Source organism: Aquarana catesbeiana, linkage group LG04 (genome assembly GCF_042186555.1).
Source record: "Aquarana catesbeiana isolate 2022-GZ linkage group LG04, ASM4218655v1, whole genome shotgun sequence".
Taxonomy (NCBI): domain Eukaryota; kingdom Metazoa; phylum Chordata; class Amphibia; order Anura; family Ranidae; genus Aquarana; species Aquarana catesbeiana.
In genome coordinates this window covers 326,111,022-326,130,134 of record NC_133327.1, presented here as the reverse complement: position 1 = coordinate 326,130,134, position 19,113 = coordinate 326,111,022, and the positions used below count along the sequence as shown (strand labels likewise).

At 43.8% G+C, this 19,113-nt stretch overlaps 1 protein-coding gene across 3 annotated transcripts in view; it reads right to left on the bottom strand.

Annotated features, from left to right (window-relative positions):
• Window positions 1-637, bottom strand: part of CYB5R4 (cytochrome b5 reductase 4) — a 353,527-nt gene extending 352,890 nt beyond the window's left edge. For all 3 annotated transcript variants that reach the window (XM_073626888.1, XM_073626886.1, XM_073626887.1), the window contains exon 1: window positions 333-637. In XM_073626888.1, the coding sequence (XP_073482989.1) occupies window positions 333-407 (75 nt within the window). In that variant the 5' untranslated portion in view covers window positions 408-637. The remainder of the gene's footprint in view (window positions 1-332) is intronic.
• Between the last annotated feature and the right edge of the window lie 18,476 nt (window positions 638-19,113).

Below are 19,113 nucleotides of genomic sequence, written 5' to 3'. Positions count from 1 at the left end.
AAGAATCCATTGATCTAGGCAATGTATGGCTCTAGATGGCTGTGTGCATGAGCCCAGAATCTGAAAGACAGACTGTCTATTCTATAAACAGTAATGGTAATGCGCAATATTGCGCCTATAGGAAATGATGACAACTAAGCGCCTGCTATTGTTTGATATAGTACCAAATATATCAAATGTTTATACTTAGACTTTCTTATTTGTAGTGACAACATGGGATTTTTTTAAATGACATTTACAGGCGACTGTGCTTATGTTGTGTGGTGTTTCTGTACAGAAAAAAGATCAGCCATACACTGTAATAAAGAGCACAGAGTTATTTCCAGTCATACCTTGTTTCGGCCACCTGCGGACACCCTTTGCTGGGAGTTGGGGACAGGGAATGACGTTGAAGGGACGTTCAGCATTCTTGCTCAATAAAATGCAATGACAAAACAATCAGGGAAGGCTCAGGTTAGAGCAGAGGTCCGTATACACAGCACTATCACACATGGGACATTACAGGGACATGATGTCAATCCTAAGAACTACTAGTCAGTCCCTATAAACCATAAACTACTCCGAATCACCGGCTTCCCCAGCGCTGCAGTCCCAGATCCGGACCAGTGACACACGCCCCGCCTAGCTCAGCTACTTCTCTAATGTCTCCACCGAGGGAGCCATTTTCCTAAGTGCAGCTCCACTCAAGTCTATTGACTTTGTTCTCCGAAAACATGGCTGCCTCCTTATACCGCTAGCAATTGATCAGAAGACATCTTCACTACCAGCAGTGTTAGCACTATCAGCGGCACAGGGGCGATTTAAAGGGAACGATGGCGGAGTAATGTGCGTCTCAAGCCTCGTTTTGGTCTTCAGCGCTCACTTCCTATTTATGTATAGATGTGAAGTGTGGTCTCTAGGTTACAGTGTGACGCTTGTTACATCTAGTTATTTTAAATTTAGATTTTCTTTTTACGTAGTCACAACCTGGTATTTTTCTTGAATTTACTGTTACTGTGCTTGTATGAATTTTATTTAGCAGCCGTTTGCCAGGTGAAACAGCAGTCATACATTGTAAGGGCCTATTCACATGACAGCGCGTATGTTATTGTGTGCATAATGCACGTGCTGCTTTGCAGTTTAGCATGCATTGTGCTGTAATGTGATTTTAACCTTTTCCTGCCACTTTTTCTTTAAGCCAAACTCAAACATTACTGGAGCACAGCAATTTTTTTTCCAGTATACACTATAGCAGGGGTAGGCAACCTGGGCCTTCCAGCTGTTGCAGAACTACAAATCCCATCATGCCTCTGGGAGTAATTGTAACTGCTAGCCTTGCAATGCCTCATGGGAAATGTAGTTCCACAACAGCTGGCCCCAGGTTGCCTACCCCTGCACTATAGGATTGTAACAGACCTGGGACACCTTTGGGCACTCCAAAGAGAATAGTAATGCAGCACACAGTGCCCCCTCAACTTCCTGTCATGCCCTGTTCTGAGCCAAATTCCTGTCTGAATAATGTGTCCAGGTTTCTGGTGGACTTAAACCCAGACACATGATTCAAAACCCGAACTGTCCGAGTGAATCCCAGACAGGTGGGTAACCCTAGTTGCCATCCTTTTTAAAACCGAACACATATGAATTACACAGGTTCTAAGGCTAATTTAATGCAGATAAGGTACTAAATGTTTAATTACCACCTTAATTAGCCACAGAACCTGTGTAATTCAAATGTATTCATTTTTAAAGGGACAAGGGGGGAAAGTTCCAAACACCTGGGGAGGGGAACGATCGGTGATCATGTGAACACTGTGATTGGCTGTTAGTGGGAACCAAAATCTGTCTTTGACAGCTTGCTCTCTGTGCTGGGAGCACATACTTACCAACTGTCCTGATTTTCCTGGGACATTCCCAAGAATTTCTTATTTTCCCAATAGAATTTGAGCTGTGGCACCGCCCACCTCCCGCCCCGCTGTCGTCTGTCTGTGACCTGATGTGGGATTGGGCGGCGGTGTGCGGCACCACAGCTCAATTGATATTGGCAACCACCCGGCTATTTTGTCCCATTCTGTTTAGTAATGGCGGCGGAGAGAGTCTCCACTGCTGGGAATGCCTGATGTAAGGAAAGGGGGGCTCCATTGGAGGATGCCTGGTGTAAGGGAGAACTCTGCTGGCAATGCCTGATGTAAGAGGGGACTCCGATGGCAATGTCTGATGTAAGGGGGGACTCTGCTGGCAATGTCTGATGTTAAGGGAGACTCTGCTGGCAATGCCTGATGTAAGGGGGGACTCTGCTGGCAATGCCTGATGTAAGGGGGGACTCTGCTGGCAATGCCTGATGTAAGGGAGGACTCTGCTGGCAATGCCTGATGTAAGGAGGGACTCTGCTGGCAATGCCTGATGTAAGGGGGGACTCTGCTGGCAATGCCTGATGTAAGGGGGGACTCTGCTGGCAATGCCTGATGTAAGGGGGGACTCTGCTGGCAATGCCTGATGTAAGGGGGGACTCTGCTGGCAATGCCTGATGTAAGGGGGGACTCTGCTGGCTATGCCTGATGTAAGGGAGGAGTCAGCTGCAATTGCCTGATGTAAGGGGGGACTCCGCTGGGAATGCCTGATGTAAGGAGGGACTCTGCTGGGGACACCTGATGGCATCTAGTGGCAGGTGACACGCTCAGGGCTTCCACTGATCGTGCATTATGGTGAGTTGAATAATTTCATTCTGTATTACAATGTAATAATATAAATAATGCACTTCAATCATCCTGACACCAAAACAACCTTGGTGCCGGGATGATTGAAGCGCTAACACCAGGTGTTTGGAGTATCTTTATCTGCTGATTGTTAAACTTTCTGGAATACACATATTTCTATTATGGTGTAGGATCTGGGCCTGCTGTCCCTCTTTCCCTCTTTCTCTCGTTCTCTCGTTCTCTCTTTCTCTCCCTCATATATCTCATACCACACCCCTTCCAAGACACACCCACTATTCAGCTCAAATCACACCCATTTTTCACCATGGTGCGCAAAAGAATGCCACGCCCCTAATTATAGCTTGGCTCCGCCTACATGCAAAAAAGTGTCCCGAATTTTTTTTTTTTTTTTTTGCAATGTTGGTAACTATGGGAGCACACTCTCAGCACAGAAACATTGGCCACCCTGTGTTGCATGTGTTAGCATTAAAACCCATTCTTTTGCCACTGCACATATGTGTCACGTGGGCGGCAACAGGTTAAAATGCATTGCAATTCTCCTCCCAACTTTTTGAGATGGGAACGAGGTAAACCTATTACCAAAATTATGTAGGCATAGGACACACCCCCTCTCACGCCCCCTTAACCACTTCAGCCCCGGAAGGATTTACCCCCTTCCTGACCAGAGCACTTTTTACAATTTGGCACTGCGTTGCTTTAACTGCTAATTGCGCGGTCATGCAATGCTGTACCCAAACGAAATTTGCGTCCTTTTCTTCCCACAAATAGAGCTTTCTTTTGATGGTATTTGATCACCTCTGCGTCTTTTTATTTTTTGCGCTATGAACGGAAAAAGACTGAAAATTTTGAAAAAATGATATTTTCTACTTTTTGTTATAAAAAAAATCCAATAAACTCAATTTTAGTCATACATTTAGGCCAAAATGTATTCGGCCACATGTCTTTGGTAAAAAAATGTCAATAAGCATATATTTATTGGTTTGCGCAAAAGTTATAGCGTCTACAAGCTAGGGTACATTTTCTGGAATTTACACAGCTTTTAGTTCATGACTGCCTATGTCATTTCTTGAGGTGCTAAAATGACAGGGCAGTACAAAACCCCCCCCAAAATGACCCCATTTTTGAAAGTCGACACCCCAAGGAAATTGCTGAGAGGCATGTTGAGCCCATTGAATATTATTTTTTTTTGTCCCAAGTGATTGAATAATGACAAAAAAAAAATTACAAAAAGTTGTCACTAAATGATATATTGCTCACACAGGCCATGGTCATATGTGGAATTGTACCCCAAAATACATTCAGCTGCTTCTCCTGAGTACGGGGATACCACATGTGTGGGACTTTTTGGGAGCCTAGCCACGTACGGGGCCCCGAAAACCAATCACTGCCTTCAGGATTTCTAAGGGTGTAAATTTTTGATTTCACTCTTCACTGCCTATCACAGTTTCGGAGGCCATGGAATGCCCAGGTGGCACAAACCCCCACCCCCAAAAAGACCCCATTTTGGAAAGTGGACACCCCAAGCTATTTGCTGAGAGGCATGGTGAGTATTTTGCAGCTCTCATTTGTTTTTGAAAATGAAGAAAGACAAGAAAAACTTTTTTGAAAATTGGAAAAAAAAAAAAACAAAAAACTTTGTGACTAAAAGTGAGGTCTGCAAAATACTCACTATACCTCTAGGCAAATAGCTTGGGGTGTCTACTTTCCAAAATAGGGTCATTTGGGGGGGGGTTTGTGCCACCTGGGCATTCCATGGCCCGAAACTGATAGGCAGTGAAGAGTGAAATCAAAAATTTACGCCCTTAGAAAGCCTGAAGGCGGTGCTTGGTTTTCGGGGTCCCGTACGCGGCTAAGCTCCCAAAAAGTCTCACACATGTGGTATCCCCGTACTCAGGAGAAGCAACAGAATGTATTTTGGGGTGTAATTTCACATATTCCCATGGCATGTTTGAGCAATATATCATTTAGTGACAACTTTATGCAAAAAAAAAAAAGATTTGTCTCTTTCCCGCAACTTGTGTCACAATATAAAATATTCCATGGACTCGACATGCCTCTCAGCAAATAGCTTGGGGTGTCTACTTTCCAAAATGGGGTCATTTGGGGGGGTTTTGAACTGTCCTGGCATTTTATGCACAACATTTAGAAACTTATGTCACACATCACCCACTCTTCTAACCACTTGAAGACAAAGCCCTTTCTGACACTTTTTGTTTACATGAGAAAATTATTTTTTTTTTTGCAAGAAAATTACTTTGAACCCCCAAACATTATATAATTTTTTTAAAGCAAATGCCCTACAGATTTAAAATGGTGGGTGTTTCATTTTTTTTTCCACACAGTATTTGTGCAGCGATTTTTCAAACGCATTTTTTGGGGAAAAAACACACTTTTTTTAAAATTTTAATGCACTAAAACACACTATATTGCCCAAATGTTTGATGAAATAAAAAAGATGATCTTAGGCCGAGTACATGGATACCTAACATGACATGCTTTAAAATTGCGCACAAACGTGCAGTGGCAACAAAATAAATACATTTTTAAAAGCCTTTACAGGTTACCACTTTAGATTTACAGAGGAGGTCTACTGCTAAAATTACTGCCCTCGATCTGACCTTCGCGGTGATACCTCACATGCATGGTGCAATTGCTGTTTACATTTGACGCCAGACCGACGCTTGCGTTCGCCTTAGCGCGAGAGCAGGGGGGTGCAGGGGTGCTTTTTTTTTTTTTTTTTTTTTAATCATTTTTATTATCTCAGGGAATGTAAATATCCCCTATGATAGCAATAGGTAGTGACAGGTACACTTTTTTTTTTTTTTTTGAAAAAATTGGACCCTAGATATCTCCTCTGCCCTCAAAGCATCTGGCCACACCAAGATTGGTGTGATAAAATGCTTTCCCAATTTCCTAACGGCGCTGTTTACATCCGGCGAAATCTAAGTCATGAAATGCTCGTAGCTTCCGCTTTCTTAGGCCATAGAGATGTTTGGAGCCACTCTGGTCTCTGATCAGCTCTATGGTCAGCTGGCTGAATCACCAGCTGCATTCTCAGGTTCCCTGTTGAGACAGGAGAGCCAGAGGAAAACACGGAAGACGGTGGGGGGGCATTCCCTCCCACTGCTTGTAAAAGCAGTCTAGAGGCTAATTAGCCGCTAGGATTGCTTTTACATGAAAGCCGACCGCTGGCTGAAAAGAATGATACCTAAACCTGCAGGCATCATTCTGATATAACCACTCAAAGTCGTGAATGATGTACCTGAAGACAAAAAAATGGTTAACAATAAAACATAGTAAATGGTAAAGTGTAAAAAATTGCATACCTGAAAAGCAAACATGATAAAACATAATAACAATAAAACATTGCAGAATAGAATACAGTAAAAAGAGCAGAACAATAGACAGAGAATACAGAGAGAGAACAATAAAACAACAACTGTTTTTTTAATTATATATATATATATATATATTTATTATTATTTTTTTTTTTTTTTACACTTTTTTTTGTAACTAACTGTAACCGGTTCCAGGTTCGGGTCTCTCAAAATGCGATGGCATCTTGGGAGACCCTGTGAAAGTGTGCCTAGTCTGTGCAATGCTGTACCCTATGCTAATACTCAACTAGTGTATTGTAGTGTTCAAAACATTCACCAATGCAAAGACCAGGATTGTCAGGACAGGAGGGACAATAATAGCGGGTGTCACGCCTATATCCGCGCTTGCTGCAGACACGACATCTTTTTTGGGGGGTTCGTTGGGTAGGGGTACTCGGGAGGACATAAAGAAAATGCCTCTCATGCAGCCGACTGCATTTGGTTGGGGATGTGAATGGGGGAAGTACGGGCGCTGCAGAAGTGGTGGGTTCCCAATTAGGATTGGCGAATGCAGCAGGAAGGGCATTATGGGCACGACGGGCCTGTTTGTCTTCTTCTTGGTGGCAGCAGGACACTACTTGTGCTTGCCACCTCACCAGCTTGAACTGCACTTATGGGACTTGCCACGTCACCAAGTGTTACTGCAGTGCTGGTTTGACTACGACCAGGGTGTACTAGGCCGCTGGTGCTTGCCAGTTCACCAAAACGCTACCAAAAAAACTGTTAGCGATCGCAGGAATCAGGCCTGACTCTGCGAACGCTGCAGTTATGTGTGTTTAGTGTTTTGTAAGTGACAGTGATCGATCGATACTGCACTTGGGTGGGCTGGGCCGGGCCGGGCGGAGGGGCAAAACGCAGGTGCTAGCAGGTATCTGGGCTGATCCCGCTAACCCTGCGTTTTTGGGAACCCTAAACTGCTGGGGACACTAGTATAGATCTGATCGGATCAGATATTGATCTGTTCAGATACTATACCACTATGGGAGGTGTATGCTGCGTGCGTGGATGTTAGCGGTACTGGCGCTAACCTGACGCTGCCTGGGGCAATGCATATCACCGCCGGGCAATCAGGGGGCTAAACCTTTATTAGGTATTAAACGGCGGGTGCCCTGACGCTATAAAAAATAAACAAACTAACCAGCGTCACCCGTAACGGTTATACGGTGATCAGTGGTGAAAGGGTTAACTAGGGGGCAATCAAGGGGTTAAAACATTTATTAGGTAGTATATGGGGGTCCCTGACGCTATAAAACGCTGAACCTATATTGATTCTACTTAACTGGGGCACAGACAGCAATAAAAGCTGGCAGGGGTTCTAACCCCTCTCTCCTCTATCCAAAACTAAAAAAAAATGTTTGCCTTTAGTTATACTTTAACCACTTGCCGACCGGGCCATAGCCGAAAGACGGCAACAGCGCGGTCGGCTAGTTCTGGGTGGACGTCCATGGACGTCCTCCCAGAATACTGCTCTCGCGCGCCCCCTGGGGCGCGCACCCGAGAACTTCCATGACCGCCGGGTCCGGAGGACCCGGCGCATCACGGATCACGGTAAACGGCCGCTGATCGCGGCCGTTTACCATGTGATCGCTCCGTCAAATGACGGAGCGATCACATGTCAACAGACCGGCGTCATCTCATGACGCCGGTTCCTTCCTCCCTTCTCTGTACCGATCGGTACAGTGCGAGGGGAGAGGGGGAGGGATCGGATGGCAGCACCGCTGTGGGCTGCATGTGTAGTGCCCACAGCGGTGCTCAGTGACAATTGCTGTCACATCCATCCATCCCTCAATGCTCAGCCATCCCTGCATAATACCCTACAATACTCTGCATAACACCCTGCAATACTCTGCATAACACCCTGCAATACTCTGCATAACACCCTGCAATACTCTGCATAATACCCCGCAATACTCTGCATAATACCCCGCAATACTCTGCATAATACCCTGCAATACTCTGCATAATACCCCGCAATACTCTGCATAACACCCTGCAATACTCTGCATAATACCCCGCAATACTCTGCATAATACCCTGCAATACTCTGCATAATACCCTGCAATACTCTGCATAACACCCTGCAATACTCTGCATAACACCCTGCAATACTCTGCATAATACCCCGCAATACTCTGCATAATACCCCGCAATACTCTGCATAATACCCCGCAATACTCTGCATAACACCCTGCAATACTCTGCATAATACCCCGTAATACTCTGCATAATACCCTGCAATACTCTGCATAATACCCCGCAATACTCTGCATAATACCCTGCAATACTCTGCATAATACCCCGCAATACTCTGCATAATACCCTGCAATACTCTGCATAATACCCCGCAATACTCTGCATAACACCCTGCAATACTCTGCATAATACCCTGCAATACTCTGCATAATACCCTGCAATACTCTGCATAATACCCTGCAATACTCTGCATAATACCCCGCAATACTCTGCATAACACCCTGCATAATACCCCGCAATACTCTGCATAATACCCCGCAATACTCTGCATAATACCCCGCAATACTCTGCATAATACCCCGCAATACTCTGCATAATACCCTGCAATACTCTGCATAACACCCTGCAATACTCTGCACTATACCCTGCAATACTCTGCACTATACCCTGCAATACTCTGCACTATACCCTGCAATACTCTGCACTATACCCTGCAATACTCTGCATAACACCCTGCAATACTCTGCATAACACCCTGCAATACTCTGCATAACACCCTGCAATACTCTGCATAACACCCTGCAATACTCTGCATAACACCCTGCAATACTCTGCATAACACCCTGCAATACTCTGCATAACACCCTGCAATACTCTGCACTATACCCTGCAATACTCTGCATAAAACCCTGCAATACTCTGCATAAAACCCTGCAATACTCTGCATAATACCCGGCACTACTCTGCATTATACCCGGCACTACTCTGCAATATACGCGGGCACTACTCTGCAATATACCCCGCAATACTCTGCAATATACCCCGCAATACTCTGCAATATACCCCGCAATACTCTGCAATATACCCCGCAATACTCTGCAATATACCCCGCAATACTCTGCAATAGCCCGCAATACTCCGCAATTTTTAACCAGTTCCCGCCCACAGTCATATGACGTCCCTGACTTTGAGCGGGTATATCTGAATGATGGGTGCAGCTACAGGCATCATTCAGATATCAGCTTTTTCAGCCAGCAATTTCCTACACCATAGGAATGATCATAGCTGCTGTTCCACTGCTTGATCATTCTTATGGGAGGTGAGAGGGGACGCCCCCCCCTTCCCGCCACCCTCCGGTGCTTCTACCGACTCACCGCTACGATCGAAGCCAAGATCGTTTTTTTTTTATTATTATTTCAGGCTTCCCAGCCTAGAGGTGAGATGTGGGGTCTTATTGACCCCATATCTCACTGTAAAGAGGACCTGTCATGCCATATTCCTATTACAAGGATGTTTACATTCCTTGTAATAGAAATAAAAGTGATCAAAAAATTTTTGGGGGGGGAAAAAGTGTCAAACTAAAATAAATAAAGTAAAATAAACAATAAAAAAAAAAAAAAAAAAATTTAAAGCGCCCATGTCCGTGTGCTCGCATGCAGAAGCGAACACATACGTAAGTCCCGCCCACATATGAAAACGGTGTTCAAACCACACATGTGAGGTATCGCTGCGATCGGTAGAGCAAGAGCAATAATTTTGGCCCTAGACCTCCTCTGTAACTCAAAACATGTAACCAGGAAAAAATTTTAAAGTGTCACCTATGGAGATTTTTAAGTAGCGACGTTTGGCACCATTCCACGAGAGTGTGCAATTTTGAAGGGTGACATGTTGGGTATCTATTTACTCGGCGTAACTTCATCTTTCACATTATGCAAAAACATTGGGCTAACTTTACTGTTTTGTTTTTTTTTAAAGCACAAAACTGTTTCTTTCCCCAAAAAAACGCGTTCGAAAAATTGCTGCACAAATACCGTGCGAGATAAAAAGTTGCAACAACCGCCATTGTATTCTCTAGGGTCTTTGCTAAAAAAAATATATATATTGTTTTGGGGTTCTATGTAATTTTCTAGCAAATAAATTATGATTTTTACATGTAGGAGAGAAATGTCAGAATTGGCCTGGGCGCTCCAGAACGCCTGGAGGTGCTCCCCTGCATGTTGGGCCTCTGTATGTGGCCACGCTGTGTAAAAGTCTCACATATGTGGTATCGCCATACTCGGGAGTAATAGCAGAATGTGTTTTGGGGTGTAATTTGTGGTATGCATATGCTGTGTGTGAGAAATAACCTTCTAATATGACAATTTTGTGAAAAGAAAAAAAAAATCTTGATTTTGCAAAGAATTGTGGGAAAAGATGACAATTTCAAAAAACCTCACCATGCATCTTTCTAAATACCTTGGAATGTCTTCTTTCCAAAAAGGGGTCATTTGAGGGGTATTTGTACTTTTCTGGCATGTTAGGGTCTCAAGAAATGAGATAGGCCGTCAGTAATTCAGGTGTGATCAATTTTCAGATATTGGCACCGTAGCTTTTGGACTCTCTAACATTCACAAAGACCAAATAATATACACCAAGTTGTACTTATTTTTACCAAAGATATGTAGCGGTATAAATTTTGGCCAAAATTTACGAAGAAAAATTACTAATTTGCTAAATTTTATAACAGAAACAAAGAAATTCATTTTTTTACCAAATTTTCAGTCTTTTTTCTTTTATAGCGCAAAAAATAAAAAACCCAACGGTGATTAAATACCACCAAAAGAAAGCTCTATTTGTGTGAAAAAAAGGATAAAAATTTCATATGGGTAAAGTGTTGTATGACTGAGTAATTGTCATTCAAATTGTGAGAGCACCGAAAGCTGAAAATTGGTCTGGTTAGGAAGGGGGTTTAAGTGCCCAGTGGTCAAGTGGTTAAACCCACTACTTTATTTTACCACATCTATTCCTTTATACTCTCTTTTGAAATCTACAAATGCAGCAATTTAGAAATTCGATGAAAGGTTTAGTAACACAACAAAGGAAACACACTTTGAAAGATAAAAAGTGAATTTTATATACAACTATATAGATCAGACCAAAATGAGGAACAGAGGGACTTTGTTCCAAATCAGGGACAGTCCCTCGAAATTAGGGATAGTTGGGAGGGAGCTATGCAGTTCTTTATATTTTTATCAAGCTTTAGGCTGGGTTCACACACGTGCGGAAGGAACTGAAGCTCAGGTTTCACTGGGAAGATAAAAATCAGTTGTTCAGAGGTTCCTCTGCGTTTATTCTGCGGATCAGTGAGCAGGGAGGGGGGGGGGTGTAGTGAGGAGAAGGAGAGAATTCATGTTCAGAACGGAATGCATCTACGAATCAGATGCGTTTCCATAGAAGATAATGGGCTTGTAATTCGTACCGCAATGCCCAGAAAACGCACACGTTTTTTGTGCAATGCACAGTGCGAATGCAACGCACATATGTGAACCAGATACATTCAAATGAATGTATTTTAAAATGTCCTGCAAATTGGATGCGGTGTAAGCCCCATCTAATTTGCATAGGTGTGAACGGGGGCTTAATGTCATTGATGTGGCACCCCTGCCGTGGGCTGGCTAAATTTAGTGTGTAAATCTGCTGTTTATCTCTCAACCTGGTGGCTGAATGTTTCTGAAAGAATGTTCCAGAAATAGTGTAGGAAGATCAGTCACTGGATTATAAGTCAAACACAAAAAGAGAGGTAGCACTGGCCTAATGCATTGTCATAAGATCATTTTATTGTGGAGGAATTAAAAATTCCAATAAACTTGTAGCACCCACCTAGATAGGTGCTAGGATTAGGTAACTGTAGCTGTGGCTCACTGTATCCAGTGTAGTTGCTGTTGTTTGGTAAATTCTGTTGTGCTCACTGTAATTAGTGCAGCTGCATAAGAATTGTAAGGCCTGTTCATTGTTTCAGCTGCTGCAGGTTTGATTGTTTTTTGGAGAACTGTGCATCTCTTGAACATAGATGTGGAACAATGCAAATAGCAGCATTAATATTTATACAGCCAATCCCAGGGCAAATGGCCCCTAAGGCTGCTGAGGATCTGTATAAATACTATGTGACACAGAGCAGTCTTGTCTTATCCTGGAGAGAAGTCCAGCCTGGAGGGCTTGCTGCTTTCTAGCAGCCATGCCATGTACTTGCTGTTCGTGAGGACTCAGCTGGGCTAGCTGAGGGGCCTTCCACATGTTTTCTGTGTCCCCCACATGGCTTCTCCCAAACTGTAAATGGGACTTCTTATGGCTTTCGTTCAACAATAGCTTTCTTCTTGCCACTCTTCCATAAAGGCCAGATTACTGGAGTGCATGACTAATAGTTGTCCTGTAGACAGATTCTCCCACCTGAGCTGTGGATCTCTGCAGCTCCTCCAAAGTTACCATGGGCCTCTTGGCTGCTTTGATTGATGCTCTCCTTGCCTGGCCTGTCAGTTTAGGTGGACGGCCATGTCTTGGTAGGTTTGCAGTTGTGCCATACTCTTTCCATTTTCGGCTGATGGATTGAACTGTGCTCCGTGAGATGTTCAAAGCTTGGGATATTTTTTTTATAACATAACCCCACATTAAACTTCTCCACAACTTCATCCCTGACCTGTCTGGTGTGTTCTTTGACCTTTATGATGCTGTTTGTTCATTAAGGCTCTCTAACAAACCTCTGAGGGCTGCACAGAACAGCTGTATTTATACTGAGATTAAATTACACACAAGTGGACTCTATTTACTAATTAGGTGACTTCTGAAGGCAATTGGTTCCACTAGATTTTAGAATCCGAGTAAAGGGGGCTGAATACAAATGCACGCCACACTTTTCACAAATGTAATGGTTTGAAAACCATTTATCATTTTCCTTCCACTTCACAATTATGTGCTACATAAAATCCCAATAAAATATATTTACGTTTTTGGTTGTAACATGACAAAATGTGGAAAATTTCAAGGGGTGTGAATACTTTTTCAAGGCCCTGTATTTTAAAGCATTTTTATTTACTTTTCAACACTTTTTTGGTGAACAAGTATGGGTACCCCCTACTCATTAACACGGGAGTAGGATCTGGGGGCCCTTGGCAAAGGGGGCATTCAGTTTCCGATAATTCACCCCCTGAACCCCCACAAGCACTGGGCCAAGGTTGTGGGGAAGAGGCCCAAAGCCCCTTCCCCCCCCCCCCCCCCCCCCATGTTGAGGGCATGTGGCCTGCTAGGCTGCATAAGGTCTAGTATAGATTTTGAGGGTGGGCATGCTGGGTTTTTTACAATTTTTTTTTTTTTTTTTTTATGCCGACAGTTGTGTTTTTTTTTTTTTTTTTTTTTACATTCAACTGTCGGTGGAAACCACATTTACAGCTGATGACTCATCTGTTTATTAAGGATGCAGTGGCTGGCTTGCCAGCCTGCTCCTTACCTCCCAGCTCCTCACTTGTTGTCAAGGACGCTGGCGGCCTTCGTTCAGGAAAAAAGAAACAAAAAGAAACAACTGCTGGGCACTAGCATTTAACAGAGTTTAGGAGCTGCCAGAGTTTTTTCTGCCAAAACACTGCTGATTCAGAATGCACTGGCAGTGTGTTTTTTGCCACATCAGCGAGATAATTATATGGGAGCAGCGGTTTCAACTTAACAGTTCAATCTCGTCCCTTAACATATTCACATCATTGTGGCGTATTTTTTATTTATTTTATTGTTTTCAATTGGTTACTAAAATAATTCTGAAGACACACAATCCCCGGACCCGTTGGACATTTTTATCCCCTACCCCTCCACACCACACCCCACTCCCCCCCCCCCCCCCCCCCCCAGGCATTTTACTTCCATGGTGCAAACACACCCAGGGATCGTCGGGGATCACCATACTAGTGATCTCAGAGGCTATTCTCCTTATCCCCTCCCAGAATTCTTTGATCACAGGGCACTGCCACCAAATATGCGCCATTGTCCCTGTCTCACCACATCCCCTCCAACATAGCAGCGATACCTGCCTCTGCATTCTGTGTGCTCTATCCGGGGTGATATATGTTCTTGCAAGGATTTTGAAGTTCATCTCTGAAAACTTAAGGCTGGCCGATGTGTTTGTTACCCTTTTCAGGATTAACCCAGCCTCCCTTTCGGTAATCCTGGTACCCAATTCTTCCTCACACTTCTTAAGGAACGTCGGGCTCTCTCCCTCTCCTATTTTGTCTTATAGATCCTGGATACTCTTTCATTGACCTTATTGGCTGCGGGAGTGAATCTACGAAATGTTTCAGCTGCCTGTACCTCCACGTATCTATGATAAACAAATCTTTTTTAGCTTTCAATTCTTGGAAGGTGCACATCTCACCCTGTCTCATGATATCTTTTAGTTGAACATCCTCCTTCAATATCCACCTTCCGAACATGTCTTCCCTCCCAGGTTTAAAGTAATCTGTATCCTTAAGCGGAGTGAACGGTGAATTGTACCCCCAGTGCTCCCTTTCGTGCAGTTTGTCCCACATATTTAATGCCTGTTTGGTGATCTCTGGTGCTTTCATGCTCAATTTTCTATGCTGTGGTGGGATCCATACTATCTTACCTAATTCAACTTCACTCATTATATTCTCGATTTTAACCCACTGTTTTTCTTTATTATTTTTTTACCCAATCTAAAATGCGTGATACGGCTATTGCGGTGTAATATTTTTTAATATCTGGTGCCCCCCACCCCCCATTCCTCTTATCGATGACTAATTGTGCATACTTTATTCTGGGTTTTTTCCCCCTCCATATAAACTTTAGAAACTCAGTGTGCAGTTTATTGAGATAACTCTGCGGGATTGTTATTGGGAGCATTTTATTTTATATGTGATTTTTGGGAGGATCGACATTTTTAGAAGGTTTATTCTACCACCCCATGAAAGTTGGTTGCGCGGAATTCGGTTCAGGTCGGTCCTAATCTCGTTTAGGAGTGTTAAAAAATTGTCTTGGAGTAATGATTCTATTGCCGTGGTGATTTTAACTCCGAGATAGTTAAGCTCTTTCATCCCCCATTTAAATGGTAGATTTTGTTGATAGGACTTTTCCCCTTCTTTTTCTTCCACTATTTCCAAAATTTCTGACTTGGTTGAGTTGACACGAAAATTTGATAATCTTCCATAGACCTTGATAGTTTCTAACAGATTCGGGAGAGTTAACCTTGGTTGGGTGACATAGAGTAAAATGTCGTCCGCAAAAGTGGCAACCTTATACTCTTCTTCCCCTATTTTCACCCCTCTAATATCGGGATTGCGCCTAATCCTCGCTAATAGGGGTTCCAAAGTCAAGACAAACAGCAATGGGGAAAGTGGGCATCCCTGTCTGGTCCCGTTATACATTATAAACTGCTCTGAAAGAGTACCGTTAATCTTTACTCTTGCTGTGGGATGTGTGTATAGGGCCTTAATCCAACTGAGCATTTTGTTACCTATACCAATTTCCTCCAGGGTATCCCACATAAAGCCCCAGTCTACCCTGTCGAAAGCTTTTTCAGCATCAATCGACAGGAGTAGACCTGGGGCTCCGCTTTCCTTTATTTTCTGAATCACCATTAGCGTCTTTATACCGTTGTCTCTCCCTTCTCTCCCTGGCACAAACCCTACCTGGTCTGAGTGTATAATCCCGTTAAAAATCAGTTTCATCCTGTCGGCTAAAATCTTCGCGAATATTTTCGTGTCTACATTTAGAAGGGAGATGGGCCTATAGCTTGAACATAACGAGCTATCCTTCCCTTCCTTCCAGATGGTGATACTAGCTTCTAATGCTGCTTTCCTCATCTCCCAACTTTCCCCTATCCCGTTCATGTATGAACACATGATCGGGATCAATGTTTCTTGGAATTTTTTATAATACATAACGGTTAGACCGTCTGGTCCCGGGCTTTTCCCAACTGGGGTATCCTGGAGGGCTTTTTTAAGTTCCTGTTCTGTTATGGGGGCATCTAGGATGTCTTTGTCACTTTCCGCAATCTTGGGTAAATGAGCCTTTAAGAAGCTTTTATTCTCCTCACTTTTGTTTCTGGTCGTCTTATTTGAGTTTTTTAAATCTATGGCGTATAACTGTCCATAAAATTCTTGAAACACACACGCATGCGTGTGGCAGTGTGTGTTTTTTTTTGTTTTTTTTGTTTTTTTTTTTCTGCCACTAAACTCTCCTGCCACAAAACTCTGCTAAAAGCCTATGTGTGCATAAACACATTGGATAACATGCATGGGAGTTTAGATGCCCAAACAGCAGCTGTAAAAACGACCAGTGTGCATGAGGCCTAAGTGCCGGTTCACACAGGGGCGACTTGTCAGGCAACCTAGCCGCCTGACAAGTCGCCTCCCGTTCTGTACAATGGAACCGTTCTAACAGGAGCGACGCAAGTCGCTCCGACTTATAAAAAGGTTCCTGTACTACTTGGGGGGCGACTTGCATAGACTTCTGTACAGAAGTCATTTTGCAAGTTGCCGTGGAAGTCGTTGAGGCGACCTGCAAGTCGTGCCGCCCCTGTGTGAACCGGGGCTTATAGTTAAAGTATTTTTTAATTTGTATGATTATTCTATTCTAAGGGGGTGGACTGCACAGTTGTGCTGTGCAGCCTTGTACTGTATGCTGATTGATACATTTTTGGCTGATCAAGTATTCATCGTGCCCAGTGACAAGCAAAGTCATAATGTTAAAGTAGAAAACAAAAAGTTAATCACTTGTGAATTGCAGCCAATGTACATACTTGTTTATCAATCACATAGCACTGCTTGAAAACCTACACATATGTGGCCTCAATGCATTAGGGTAAACAGTAGAAAATATATGAAATCATGTTATTTAAAATGTTATGCACTTAGGCTTGATTCACACTAATACGTTTTTTGATGCATTTTGCAGAAATGCGGGGACATTTTTTAACATGGATTCCTATGAAGCATGTTCACATCAATGCAGTTTTGTGTCTGTGTTTTTGGAAAGGGTCAGGAACTTTTTGCATGTAATAGACTTCAATGGACCTGCATCCAAAACACAAGTACTGCGTTTTTACAGTGACTTTCACGTGATTTTGCCGCAATTTGCGTTTTGGGAATTGTGTTTTTTTTTTTTTTTATATGTACATTCACTGTATATAATTGGTTGCTAAGAAGGGGGCTGGGAAGCCAGCCGCCGTGTCCTTAACAACCGATGAGTCATCAGCTGTCAGCGGGTTTCCCCGCTAAATGTAAAAAAAAGATTTGTCACTTTGTCAAAAAAAACAGCGTGGGGTCCATACCAGGGCCTTGGGCCTAGTATGGATTTGGAGGGGCCCCCCACCCAAATTTTTTTTTCTTATATTGTTGTGATGACCCCCCAAAATCCATACCAGACCCTTAGCCAAGAATGCAGCCTGGCAGGTCAGGAAAGGGAGGGGACGAGCGAGCACCCCCCCCCTCCTGAACCATACCAGGCCACATGCCCTTAACATTGAGGGGGTGCTCTGCGCGCCCCCCACCCCAAAGCAGCTTGCCCCATGTTGATGGGGACAATGGCCTCTTCCTGACAATCCTTGCCCTATGGTTGTTGGGGTCTGCGGGCGGGGGGCTTATCGGAATCTGGAAGCCCCCTTTAACAAGGGGGCCCCAAGATCCCAGCCTCCCCCCCCTATGTGAATGAGTATGGGGTACCCCCACCCATTCACCAAAAAATAAGTAGTGTAGTGTGAAAAAATACAGTAGACAGTTTTTGACAAGTCTTTTATTAAAAATATCATCTTTTTCTTCCCCACTTCTTCCTCTGCCTCCATCCTCTCCCGCATTGTCTTCTTATGAGCTTCTCCTTCTTTGTCCGGTGTTCTCCTGCCCCTGCCACCGCCGATCTTCCTCCGATGCTGAGTCCCGCTCCCACCGACAACCCTCCTGCGATGCTTCGTCCAGCTGATCTGTCCACGCCGATGTCAAGCATGTCTTAGATAACAATGGGGGCGTGGTCATTGTATGACATCACCTGGAGGCCCCACCCCGTGTGACGTCATAGACCGGTCACAAATCGCGGTAAAACACGTGTCCAAAAATGCGGGGAGCACCGCAAAAAGCACTGCAGAAACTCTCAAAACATGCATAGATGTGAATCAAGCCTAAGGCCTGATTGACACCTATGCAGGTTGCCGTTTGCATATTGCAGATGCATTTTGCGTTTTCCAATACAGCGGAACCTTCGATTACAAGAATAATTTGTTTCGGAACAATGCTTGTAATTCAAAGCACTCGTATATTAAAGCGAGTTTCCCTATAGAAGTCAATGTCGGAAACCGCTCGGAGCCTCTCGGATGCACTCAGAAACACTCAGAGGCTCCGAATGTCACAGGCGCCCCCACACCTCTGGCCAAATGCAGTACTGCACACCGCAGAGGCTTGAATCATGCTTGTCTTGCGAGACAACGTTCACAAACCGAGTAGGGATTTAAAAAAAAGAATAGCTCGTACTGCGAAACGTTTGTTAACCGCGTTACTTGCAATCCGAGGTATTACTGTATATGCTTTTCATCCATTGAAGTCTATGGAACCAAAAAACAGAAAAAAAACTCCCTGGCCCTTTCCATAAAACACACAGATGTGAACTACATCCATAGAAAACCATGTTAAATGGACTGTAGTTGTGTTTCTGCAAAACTGAAAACGTGCTAAAAAATGCATAGGTGTGAACCAGGACTTCAACTGCATTTTATGCATCTTATCCATTTATCTGCTTATAATATATTAAAAAAGTATTATACATAAAACAAATTATGAAATGCCTCATATGTGCACAGAAAATTATGATAATCAGTTTGGTATGCAAAGTGCGTTGAGTGAGGCTGGGTTCACACTTGCTGTGGCTCACAGCAGGGGGTCCGATGTGTCCCTGTACACCAATTCAGGTGCGAATCAGATCTGAATTTCTGCCTGAATTTGCACCTGATTTGGAGCCAAAGACGCACAGGACCCTTCTTCAATGCGGACCGTGCTCACCCCAGAGGTGTGTGAACCCGCTCCATTGAAAGTCGGGTACACTCTAAT